The sequence below is a fragment of the Clarias gariepinus genome, chromosome 20 (assembly GCF_024256425.1).
Source record: "Clarias gariepinus isolate MV-2021 ecotype Netherlands chromosome 20, CGAR_prim_01v2, whole genome shotgun sequence".
Classification (NCBI taxonomy): Eukaryota; Metazoa; Chordata; class Actinopteri; order Siluriformes; family Clariidae; genus Clarias; species Clarias gariepinus.
Window position 1 is genome coordinate 5,393,655 of NC_071119.1, and position 13,282 is coordinate 5,406,936.

Below are 13,282 nucleotides of genomic sequence, written 5' to 3' on the forward strand. Positions count from 1 at the left end.
AATATTAACAACTTATAATTACAAGGTAAATACACCCCTGACCTTGCATACTGCTCTTGTGGCTAAATGAGTATAATTCCTTTTTTTCCCCACTGAAAGACAGCACGAGTTAAAGAGGTCCTATTATGCTTTTTCAAATATGATCTTTCATGCAGTGTGTCATGTAGCTGTATGTGAACATAAACTATCTGCACTATTTGTGTGTCAGTGCACGATAAATGAATTTTTTGTCTATTAAAAAAGAGTCGGCTAACATTCGCCTAAACGAGTCGTTAGCAAATCCACATCACTCCGTAACATATTTGCATAATGTCCGCGCACATTCTACGTCACAAAGAACTTGCCCGCCATCTTTTCATCTTAAAAAACAATAAAAAACAAGAGCACACAAAATCCTTTTTAACTGTTTATTCTTCACCATTCACCAAACCTGAACTCTAACACTCGGGAAGTGCACATGCCTATCTACCCCCGAGGGGAAAACACACATGCGAAGTGTGCATGCTCCATGCCCTTACGGCCACACACTCGCAAAGTGTGCATGCCCATGCCCTTCTACAGCAAGCCCTGAGGGGAAAAATGCATGAGTAGTAATGGTGGACCAGTGCTCGTGTTATTTGTTCGGACGAGAGAAGGAGCGATTGCTGTGGATCATTTTCTTTCTAAGATTTTTCAACCGGATTATCTTTGTTTGGACATATTCCCTGGACTTCTCACCCTCCGTCATCGGCCTCCCGGATCTCATTAACCGGGGTGAGACCGAACCATACTCCTCTAATAAACATACAATAAACACGGACTTCTGAAATTTTCCACTCATTGGCGTTCACGTTCACATACACATACTGTTTATTATATGTAGTTTGTAAATATTGTTTATATCATTGTTTGGTTGTGGTGCACTTTTTTCGTTTACTTTATTTAGTTTTGTATAATACACGTTTGCTTTATCTACTTGTTTGCGTTTGTCCTTTTTGCTCATCAGCCTTTTAATGCAATACCGACACAAAGATAAAAAACCTCTCGATTTTTGTAGCCACAATTAATATAAAATTAGCTGGTCATTACACGGTAAAACCGACACATCTTTTTTATGTATTGACGGGTCTCCGGATCATTCAGTTATCCGTCATTCAGTTATGGTAATGAGCGTTTCATTTCCGACACACGCTGTAGCGGTAGATCAATCATAAAGGACCGCGCCATCTGACCAATCACAGCAGTAAGGGCTCATGGAAAGGAGGGGTTTAGACAGACTGAATCTTCTAACTGCTTCACACGAGTCGTTTACGAATCATTTAGAGATGGGGTAAAATTAAATCTATTTTAGGAGAAAACTAAAGTGTTTTTTGACCCTGCATACATGTAAACCTGTTTTTAGAGACGCATTAAACAATATTAGCAACCTTTAAAATGGCATAATAATGGCACTTTAATGCTGATTATAGATCAGTCCCACTTTTGTTTTGCAACCTCACAGTAAAGCTGCATAACACTAAAAAAAATATTCCTCAGGGATAAAGACTTTCTGTCCTGACAACTTACTGTTTGGACAAGTACTGTTTGTGTGAAAGTGATCTGTGTGGTTGGTGATGTTTTTTTTGTTTTTCCTTTTGTAAAAGAGAGCAGTGGTTAACACTCAACTTGAATATAACCTTGCAGAAGAGTCTCATAAAAGCTCCACAAATAACTTCAGATCTACTTCAGGAACATGTCGACTAATTCACATAACAGAAAATTAACAGTGCTGTAAATAAATTTATTTTAAATGCAGCAGGTAAAAAACCTAATAGCTTTTGTTGTCATGGAGCGGAGGTGCATCAAAATGCAGGAGAATTAATTCTAACCACGTTTTCTAATCTGTGAAGCAGAATATTATGATTAATGGTGTCCAAAGCTGCACTGAGGTAGAGTAACACAAACATAGAGACGCAACCCTGACCAGAGGCCAATAGGAGGTAATTTATTACTTTAACGAGTGCTGTGTCTGTACTGTGATGAGGCCCAAATCCTGACTTTACAGTTCATGTATGCCATTTCTATGTACTGTAGATTTGAGCATAGCTGCTCCGCTATCTTTTTCAGAATCTTAGAGATAAAGGGGAGGTTTGATATTAGCCTGTAATTGGACAGCTGAAAGGGGTCGAGGTCAGGTTTCTTAATTATTGGTTAGGATCTAATATACAGGTTGATGAATTTGCAGAAGAGATGAGTGAAATTAGTTCATTCTCTTTAAGGGGAGTAAAGTATTCTAGGTTCCAATCCATTGTTAGTTTGACATCTGCATCAATTACATTGTCCGGATTTAAAGCCTCATATTTTATGCCTAATATTTACTTTTTTCTAGGTAATTTTGCTACAGTGTTAAATAAAAATCTAGGATTATTTTTGTTATTTTCTATAAGAGTGGAGAGATATGTTGACCTAGCAGCACTGAGAGCTCTTCTATAGTTCAGGATGCTCTCCTTCCATGCCTTTTGAAATACTAAAAATTTAGTTTGACACCATTTGTGTTCTAATTGTTAAGCAGTCTGTTTTAAATACGTGTGTGATTGTTATACCAGGGAGCTACATTATCTTAGGTATAACGGAACATCAACTTTAAATATTCACTCGCCTGATCGAGTTCTGTGGGGTCAGACGGTGATCTAATCAAAGTTGGTAACTCTGGGAGATAACTGATAAAACTCTGTGTGGTGGTTGATGTGAATGTACGTTTAGTACGGTAGCGCGGCGCTGTGCATACGCTATTACTATGGCATACTTTAATTAAGACAAGATAGTGATTTAAAATAACTTTAGACAGTGGAATTGTGAATAATTTTTTATATTAATCCCATGAATATCATTAAATCTAAAGTGTGACCTGCTTTATGAGTGGGTCCTACTACACACTGATTTGCTCCTATAGAGTCCAGTATGGACATAAATGCTGTTCTCAGGGGGTCTTCTGAATTCTTAAAATGAAATTTAAATCCGGATAAATCAGTTTTTGTAAAATGTAAATCAGTTTATTTTAAGTCCTGCATAAAATTAGTGAAAAAAGAGAAGTTGCACTAATAATGGTGTTAAATACAGTAATGGCTGGATTGAGTCACAGAGATGTTCTCCAGCTCATTGCTGAAGGGATTTGATATCAATGATGTGTTAAAAACTGTGTTTTTCTGCCTATTTACCGCTAGAAGGAGATACTGCATGGAGCAAGAGTTACAGACCAACTGCAGTGTGTGTGGTGTGTGTTCTCCTGTTGACTGCCGTAACACAGCTGTGGATTAAATACAACATCCTGAAAACAGAAAACAGCCAGTTACAGACCAGATACAACAACCTGACTATAGAGAGAAACCAGTTACAGAAGGAGAGAGATGAATACCTGAGGAAAGTTTGGAATTTGGGTAAGTATATAGATTTAGCATTACATTTTCTACCCAACAGTTAAATGTTCTTAGTGAAAACTCATGAGATGTCTTAAACCTGGAGCATCAAGATTTAACTCACATCCTCTTAAATGTTCCTCCATATAATTTTACCATGCTGTTAGTATGAAAGCATCAATAATATTGGTGACACTTTACAATTCTGATACATAACTCATAGATAACTGTATAAGAAGTAAGAAAGAATGAATAAATAGTTCTTCATTAACACACAGATTACTAATTATTACTAAATAATTACTTCCTTAACTAATTAGGAATCATGTTTGTATTAGTTCACTGTTAACTGTGCAGTAATTACTGATTCCTAATCAGTTTTACATTTCTCCTGGAGAACTATTAGCTAACTTTGTCTGTATTGTAATAACACCTGATTAATTACTGATCACCTCAACATTAATTCCCAATCACTAAACCTTAAGGAGAAAATGGAAAAATGGTACAAATAGTCAAATCTCAATATTTTATATAATAATAATTACAATTAAAATGATCAGGTTATCTTTCTTTTGAATCGCAATCAAGGTAAGAGGAACCTTATTTTACATAATAATAAAGTCAGACCAGAAATGGTAAATTCATGTATATATTTAAAATCTTTTTTTTTCTATACAATGTAGCATAAACAAGTAAAAATAAAAAATGTCACCAAACAATGTGTGTTTAATCTCTGTAAATTCTCTCAATTCATCAAAGGGAAGTGTGTCAGCTTCAGATCCAGTCTTTATTTTATCTCTACTGAGAAGATGAACTGGACTGAGAGCAGACAAGACTGTATAAAGAGAGGAGCAGACCTGGTGATCATAAACAGCAGAGAGGAACAGGTGAGAGAGAGAGAGAGAGAGAGAGAGAGGGTCTGACTGCATGTTTTCTGTTTTGTGGTTGGTTCTGTGGTTAACATCTCCTCTCTTTTTCTTCTTGGTTTAGCTGCAGTGTTTTTTGTCAGGGTCGGTGGGGGTGTGCAAATCTGACGTTGCTGTACCTCTTCGTTGGATATGTTAGGGGGCGGGGTCAGCATTAGGGGTGGGGTCACTGTCAGTGCTGACTACTGGAAGGGCATCGGGTTTTACACTCGCACTGTTTACTGTAGTGTTGGTGTTCATATCAGCGCCGGGTGCGGTGTGTGTCCCTGTGGTGTCGGTGTGTCAAGGACTGACCTTTATGAGCTGTGACCTGGGTGTGTTATTGCTCTGGATGTCAGTGAGGCCCATTCTGGCACTCGAAACACCTCAGCCGCTCGATGGTAAAAAAAAAAAACAGTGTAGCTATTGTCCCCCTTTTTACACTTAAAGTTTTATATTTTCTTATACATTTATATTAAGTGTTCCTTCTTTGTCGTTTACCCATTAAACACTTTAAACCATTAAAATCTGCCTCTGTAAAATCAGGACGTGTTTTTGGCTGGAGATCCTACACCCAAGCAGGATAGCTTTTATGGGGCCATCAACCTGCCCAAATCGGACGAGCTCCTTCATCATTGCCTCCTCTTTCATGAATGGACATTTTGACGCCACTTTTTGTCAGTGTGCTGACGAGGTTCACCTTGGTCAAAAATACCACCCCCACTTTATTCATTCAGGAGGCAGAAAAGATGTTCTCACACCCTACCTGCTCTCCCATTGCTAACAGCACTCCTCTACCTGTACACTGTCCCCCGGCCATGCTGGAGAGACAGCACCTCCACACCCACCTCAGAGGCCATGGTGCCCCACCCACTCTCTCCCTCTAAACTCATTCTTCTTTTTTTGCATTTGTTAAATAAAAAACAAAGTATAGAAAAAACAACAAACTTTTAATATTTGGCAGAACGCCAAACAGCCTTCCACACGCTCGTCTCACACACAGTGCATGCACAGAGAGAGTGTGTGAGTGTTTTAAGTGCCTTTTATTTTAACTATTCTTGACATGTCTACCCCACTGTAGGGTTTACATAATAATGACAAGGAATGACTGTCACATTCTTCATCATTAAAATGTAGTGTTTAACTCTGGGTCAGAGTTGTATCGAATCTTTAACGATTCTGGTTAATTTGATTAACTGAATTAAAATTCATAATGTACACTTTATCAACTACCTGTTCAGCTTTTAGCACAATTTTTTCACCAATCTTACCAGTTCGGCCTATTACAAGGCCAATGATGACAACACAAAATCTAGTATTTAGCAATCATGAGCAAGGTAACTTAAGATTTGGGCAAATGTTTAAACTTTAAAATACACGACCAAGACAACAATTCTTTATAAAGAAACAAGAATTGACTAATTTACGGTACCTTATACTACGCTACTTAAACGCCGCGGACACACGTAAAAACAAACAGTTTGGAAGGTGAAAATTAATGAAGTTATTCTAGTACTGTTTATCAGACCTCAGAAAGTCACAAGAGCAGAGTCTTGGGTTAAATCTTTCGGTTTAGTTATTAAACAAGCACCAATTTCAGCAAGGTATGCAGCTTTGTTTGTTTACTTGCATTAAGTTTCGTTCTTCTCCAGTGGTTCACCTCCAGCGAAGGGAATCACGGCGTTGCTAATTAGTTGGTTTGCCGTTGACAGATGACGTCTTTCGGAAAAGCCCTTCGATAAGGCATTGGTTGCCTGGTTACCAATAGCTGCGCTCTGGAACGTCTCCTGAGTGTTTGTTCCTTGGGTGACTTTGGAGTTCTGGCACAAAGTCTCGTTGAGAGTTCTTGAAGAGCGGATGACATTAGCAGAGGCGGTGTGGCGCCCGCAAGGACGGAAGCCCGAGCTGCTTGGAAGAGGTTGTTGGAGGTTGCAAGTTGTAGTAGTGGATGCTGTAGACAATTCTGCCTTCTGCCTGCTGGTTTTGACCTTTCGAAGTCCGTCGTCCCACGGTTGATTGATCCAATTGGATGCGGTTGCAGGGTTTAGGCACGCCTTCTGTGGTCCCCGCCTTTTGTGCATACATTAGCCCAGTGTTTCCCCTGTCACGTGGGGCCCATCCAAATGGATTTAATAACTTTTATAAAGTAATTTTGCATGAGCTCTGTTCATGCTACCAATTGTCCGTGTTCACCAACGTTCTTTGAATAAAGCCAGCTTTAGATTGATATCAAACATTACATATTTACCCACTCATTCCTTCCTTTACCTAATTAAAGAGGTTTGTTAATGCTGATTACACCTTTTAAGTTATTCAGAATAATTAAACAAGACACAGGAATTAAACATACTGAGTAAATATATGTATATACGTTTTGCCCTACTGGCACATTTTAAAGATGCAGGCTGGGAGAGGGACTCTGGACCGTGATCAATATTGTTCTCTTTGGGAGCCCTGTTCATCCCTACACTACTAACATTTAATAAATAAATTGTGGACCTTATACATGAGGAAATTTAAAATAGATAGAAAGTTAAAACTAATTAAAAGCTAAACATGTTAGAAAGATGGAAGATACATATACGACCATTTAATGATTAAAAACCTCTAGCAATGTGGTTTTAAAGTAAGAAGTCGTACCTGGAGAAGGCTTTTCACCCATGGGACTTTGTTTCAGGTTTTGTGTTGGAATGTTGGCTAAGACTGATTGGATTGTCTGTCACACCTCGGTCACATGTTTAGATTGTTATTGCTGTAGTTTAGACATGTGTGTATAAATAGTCCTTGGAGCAGCCAGCAAGTTGTCTTGCATCTGTTTTAACAATACCCTTTCTGTTTTGGTATGTTCAAGTCTCAGCCAATCAAACTATTGGTAGTGTTGTTCATGTTCTGCATCCTGTTTCAGTTTTGTTTGTTTGTGTTTAGTTTTCTTTATAAAGTATCTTTACATCCGTGCCTATGCCTTGCCTGCATGCTTCCAAACCTCACTGCGTCTGTAATAATAATATTATATAAATCCAGGAAATATAGTAAAGTAACATAAAATCAAATGCAAAAAGAAAAAATGCAAAAAAAAAAATAATGCAAAAAAAAAAAAACACAACATAAATCCTCACCCTGTCCCCAAACCGTACAGAATTCCTGCAGTCTGTGTATCATTTTAACACGAACAAATTTACCCCCGATTCTGGCCTTTAAAAGTGTTTTCATCATCAGTTCTGGGTTAAGTACCACTACCTTTCATTTGTTTTATACATGTGAGACAGGTAGCTAGTTTGGCCTGGACTAATAAAAAATGATTATAAAAATCTGTTCTTTTTGTGCGGGTGATTATGTCCGGCCAAGGATGTAAAAGTTCTTTGTCACGATTTGTCTAAATCTCACTCTCCATCGTTTCAGAGTGCTAACATTAGAATATATCACACTTATAGTGAGGCGGACTAGTGTTTCCTCCCTTTCACAGAAAAAGCATGTTGGAGCTTTGGTGGAGTCAGTATGCGCTACTGTACAGTATGTGTCCACTGCTACTGTAGATAATGATAAAAGTTGTTCTGTTATTAAATACACAGGACTTCATCGCTGAACAGCTGCAAGGACATCAAGCTTGGATTGGTCTGAGTGACAGGGACACAGAGGGAGAGTGGAAATGGGTGGACGGTACACCACTGACCTCTGGGTAAGAAATGCCATGTGTGTGTGAACAATATATTTTTTTCTTGTTCATTTAAGACTGTGGAGTAAATAAATAAACCTAATTAAATCTTTTTTCTTTGATAATTTTATTGATCAGAAATCATTTTGTTTGAAAACTCAGTACTGAAGACTAAATCAGATTGTCTTAGTTTCAGTAAATGGGCTTACAAACAACCAGATAATGAAAATAATGAAGACTGCGGTGAGACTGGGTATCCTGATAAACAGCACTGGAATGACAGAACGTGCTCTAATAAACAACGCTGGATTTGTGAGAAGAGAAAATAAATAAATGTTTCCAAATAAATCAAGCTGAGTGTATTAATCAGTGGGACGAGTTCTAACTGTGTCTTTATGGAATTATTATTGTTTATTATTTTAACTGCTGAGCACAACAGCATTATTTGACACCTATATGTTTATCTGTACTGCTTGATTAACTACTAATTAGCTTTGACAATATAAACCTCACCCACTCTCTCATCAGGCTTAGTGTCCAGTACTTCATGACATTGCAGGAGTTCTCCATTCAGTGGAACAGATTATCAGAGACTCTTAGTAAACTCACTCACATATAAAATCACATAACCATAGCAAGGTTATTTATTCACCATCCAAGATAAATTATGGTCATGTGACCCTCTAAGTTATCATGCTCACATTTTGTCATTAAATAAACTTTTTCTACTTATTTGCTCGAAGTGTGACGTTTTTGTTTCGTTTGCTTTTTTATTGTAATGTATTTTACTAATTTTAAATCGTTACTGGCAAAAAATAATTTATCAAATTATTTTATTAATAAAGATGATTATTGCTTCCAAATTGTAATGTTGTTCACTGGTAAACTAATTTGTTGTTATAGGAAACTAATTACTTATGTAGGTAGTGACCCTGATTTATTTTTTAAAGTAATTCAATTATCAAGGCTCAGTTATGATCTCAACAGGAAAAGGAAAAAGCACAGATTGATACAGAATGTTTATGAATGTTTAATATGAACATTAATTACAAAGAATGGACTATACCACTTTCTACTTGATATAAAATACAAAAATAAAACTCTGCAATCCCACATAAAAAATTATAAAAATGAACTAAATAAGCCACAAAATAAAGAAAATATTTAAACAGTAAAAAGCAAAAAATATATATATACTCAACAAATTATTAAAAATATGAGATTTAACATTAAAAAAAGGTCTTTTGTGATGGTTAACATGGCTAAGTGAGAATTCAGTGCAAACTGTGAGTTATAAAAATGGCAAAACTGTAAACCTTCAGAAAACATAACTCTAAAGTAAAATAAAAATAAAATTCAGAAATCTGATATAATTCCAATTGGCGTTCCCAAATTGCCCATGTGAATGAGTGTGTGAGTGTATGTGTGTGTGCCCTGCGATGGATTGGCTCCCTCTCCAGGGTGTACCCCACCTCCTGGGATAGGCCCCAGGTCCCTGCGACCCTGAACACAGGATATAGGGAACTTTATTTTGGTGACGTAGCTTCCTGTTTTCGCATCTTTGCCGTGAAAGTTTCGCATTTGTATCAGCATTTAAATTACAGTGGAACCTTGGATTACGGGCATAATTTGTTCTGAAAGTGGGCTCGTATTCTAAAGCACTCGTAAATCAAAGCACATTTTTCCATTAGGAATAATAAAAAATTTAAATTATTCGTTCCACAACCAAAAAAAAAGAAATACATAAAATAATTATATACATAAATACATGAAAAAATAATTAGCAAAAAATATAAAGTAAAAATATAAAGTAAAAATAAAACAAATTAACCTGCATGTTACCTTAAAAAAATTAAAAATAAATCCAGACGAGCGTAATTTGACACCGGGCCCGGTTGTGTGTGAGTGAAGCACCCTCTCTCTGTTTCACACACACACACACACACACAAACACATTAAAGGCGAGAGAGAAAGAGAGAGAGAGAGTGAACCTGCGCGGTGTCAAATTACGCGTGCGCACACACATAACACACACACTTTGCAGAGCAAGAGAAAGAAAAACACACACACACATAACAAACACACTCAAAAACTGACACACAGTTAAAGGTGAGAAAGAAAGAGAGCGTGTGTGTGTGTGTGAACCGGCGGTGTCAAATTTTGCGCGCACACACATAACAAACACTCTGCAGCGCAAGAGACAGAAACACACACACACACACACACGGATTGATTATACCAGTAAGAGACGACCACTAAGACCCAGCAGGGGAGATAAATACCCGCAGCGCCAGAGAGAGAAAAACCGTTGGCTCAGTTGTGATGACGCGGCGCTCAGTGTCAAAACAAGAAGCGCATGCGTTACACATGATACTCGGAGCTCATAAACCACGACACCGCTCGTTTTTAAGTCAAAATTTATTTAAAATCTTTGCTCGTCTTCCAGAACACTCGTAAACCGCGTTACTCATAATCCGAGGTTAAACTGTATATAGCTTTTTCATTTATACAACAATAATATTAATAGCAACTAGTTTTTACATCTTCATACTATTTTGCTTTGCCTTTTTTCCTGTTTTTTGCGCTTTTTGGAGAACGCGCGAGTTTCTTCCTCTAAGAACAACAAACGAAATTCAGCTCAGAACAACTAAACTCCAACTCATCGTATGTTATAATAGACAATATTCAGCTCGTTCAGTGTGTGGAGTGCAGGATGTTTAGACATTCTTCCTCCGTCTTTAGTGGTAATTTTATTTGTGATAGGTGTGTGTTAGAGATCACTCTGACGGAGAAGATATCAGCGTTAGAGGAGCGCATCCAGACTTTAGAGAGGGTCGGTGAGAGAGTGTGAGAGCAGCGTTATTCCCGTAGCGGACAGTCTGGGTGCCGCAGGCGGAGATAACCAGCCCCCGACTCCGGCATTAGAGCCCTCACAGCGGGGCGAGTGGGTGACGACTCGGCGGCATACTCGATCAGCCAAAGCTAACGCTAAGGCTAGCCCACTGGAGCACACCTCTTCTGCGCTTCACGTGTCCAACAGGTTTGCTCTCCTCAGTGATGCACCCGCTGAGAAACCTGAAAGAGCTCTGGTTATAGGAAACTCTATAATGAGACATGTGACATTAGCTAGGCCTTTAGGGGCGCCAGCGGCAGTGGTTAGGTGTATCCCGGGAGCCAGAGCACCGGACATAGCAGGTAATCTTAGGGCTCTAGTACAGCATACTTTCTCAAAAATAGTGGTACATGCTGGAGCTAATAATATACGCCTTCGTCAGTCAAAGGTTAGCAAAAATAACTTTACAAAGGTGTTTAAATCAGCGAAGGCAACGTATGATAAAGTACAGTAGGTGGACAACCAGAATGGTTATTACCGATCTTACCGCCGTGGGAAAACAGCAGCAGCCAAAATAAATCGGTTGCTTTTTAAAGTCATTTGTGAAATGACCACCAGGTGGCGCAAAGTGCCATTTTTTACTCTACGCAGTTTTAAATATAATTAGGTCATAAAAAAGTCTTAACAATATGTTGTATCAAGAAATAATACAGTGACTGTAATTTTTACATCTGAGAACTTTATACAACAAAAATGAAAGATCTGAACCAGAGATATTGATATTTATTGTAATAATTAATTAATAATAAATAAAAAAAAAAAATAAATAAAACATTAGTTGAATGTTGTTTGGACAGAATATCAAGTTCACTAGCTGATAATTCTATTTGTACGAAGAATAAGCTGTTTGTATATGTTTATTATTATTTTAAAAAAATAATAATTAAAAAATAAATCAAACTTTAAATATAGAAACAACTGGTAAAATAGACTTTCAGAATAAAACATTACAATAACTCAAAAAAGACGCACTAAAATGTTGTGTTGTTTCTGTAAAAACATCGTTGGATGGTTTATGCTGGGTCAAAATTCTGGGTTATTTTGGGTACTTTACACATTGTTATGTTGCTCATGTTGGGTCATATGGGATGGTCAGTCATTTACAAATGAACACCTGGTTGGGTTATTTTGAGCCAACAACTGGTTTATTCTTTATTTTCTGTTTTCTCCAAACTGCAGCCTGCAAAATGTTTAAAATATTACTGTTATTGTGTACAAGTGTAGTTTTCAGAGATTTGAGCTTCAGGAAATCTCCCGGCGCTCTGCGGATAACACCGACCCAACGCAGCCTCGGAAAGAATTTATAAACGTGGGCTATTGTTGTTTATTTACAGTATTTGTTATTTCAATTTAAATGAGGTTTGGGTTTGGGGTTGGTATCTGTAACGGGTTTCAAGCCTATTTGGTTGGTCTTACGGGAAAAGGGATAATTTATTTAGGTGAAATAGGGAAGAAAAGAATTGAAGGAGAAAGGACGGAAAGAAAGGGGAAGAGATGAAGTGCAACTGTAGGTCCGGCTGGCATGCGGGCACACAGCTGGCGACAGGTCAGGGCAGTGTGGCAGAACAGAGCACGCGGAGGCAGCGCGCCTGCACGGAGTGAAGGCGCCGCAGAGGCAGCGAGGATCAAACGCCGGAATTCAAATCCTGTTTAAAGTCCCTGGGGCGCGTCACATCGCCCCACTCACATGCCACTCTGTCCTCCTCCACTGCCTCACGTACTTTCCGGACTCAACTCCGCGCCTTGCTTTTATAATGCGGAGCTCGAGATCCTAACATTAATTATCGCCAGCCGGCCCGAATAGGCGGCTCCATCCCTTTACATACCTAGCGATAGTAAATTTCGGCGCACGTCCATCACAGACGCATGCCGTGGCATATCGTGATCCTCGCCTTTAACTGCCTACGTAGCCTAATCAGCGCTCACCTGCAGGCATAAAAAAGGCATTGGGGGAAAAACAGCAAGGAGACTGACTTTGACCATTTTAATAATTCACTTATACACGGAGTTTCGGTTCATTTTCTGAGGCACTCAAGTTCACCTAAAACAATACAGAATAGCGTTTGCTTTTAATTATTTTACAAAATCATTAAGTTTTTTTGTCATTGTGACGCCTAAAAATAGGTGCAGGATTATTTTCTATAGTCTAAATAAAACTGCTTTTCTAAACATGGGTTATTGTTGTTATCTCCTCCTCTTTAATTCTACAAAGTCTAATCAGCGCACACCCGCACACATAAAGTTTTCCCGAGCGCGGAGTAATTTGGTTGTAATGTTTAACAATATTTACAGTAGTTGATCAATTGGAATGGTTATTACCGTCGCGCTCACCGCCGCGTAAAAACGTCAGCGGCCAAAATAAATCAGTTGCATTTCAAAGTCATTCGTAAAATGGCCGCCAGGTGGCGCAAAGTGACATTTTCGCTCGTTGCCGTAAATACAACAGTGACCGTTATAC

General features: G+C 38.3%; 1 protein-coding gene across 1 annotated transcript in view; it reads right to left on the minus strand.

Moving 5' to 3' along the window:
• Positions 1 to 13,282, minus strand: part of LOC128508231 (C-type lectin domain family 4 member M-like) — a 302,540-nt gene that overhangs the window by 142,207 nt on the left and 147,051 nt on the right. Inside the window, exon 4 of the mRNA XM_053479455.1 lies at positions 12,205 to 12,222. Coding sequence (XP_053335430.1) covers positions 12,205 to 12,222 — 18 coding nt within the window. The remainder of the gene's footprint in view (positions 1 to 12,204; positions 12,223 to 13,282) is intronic.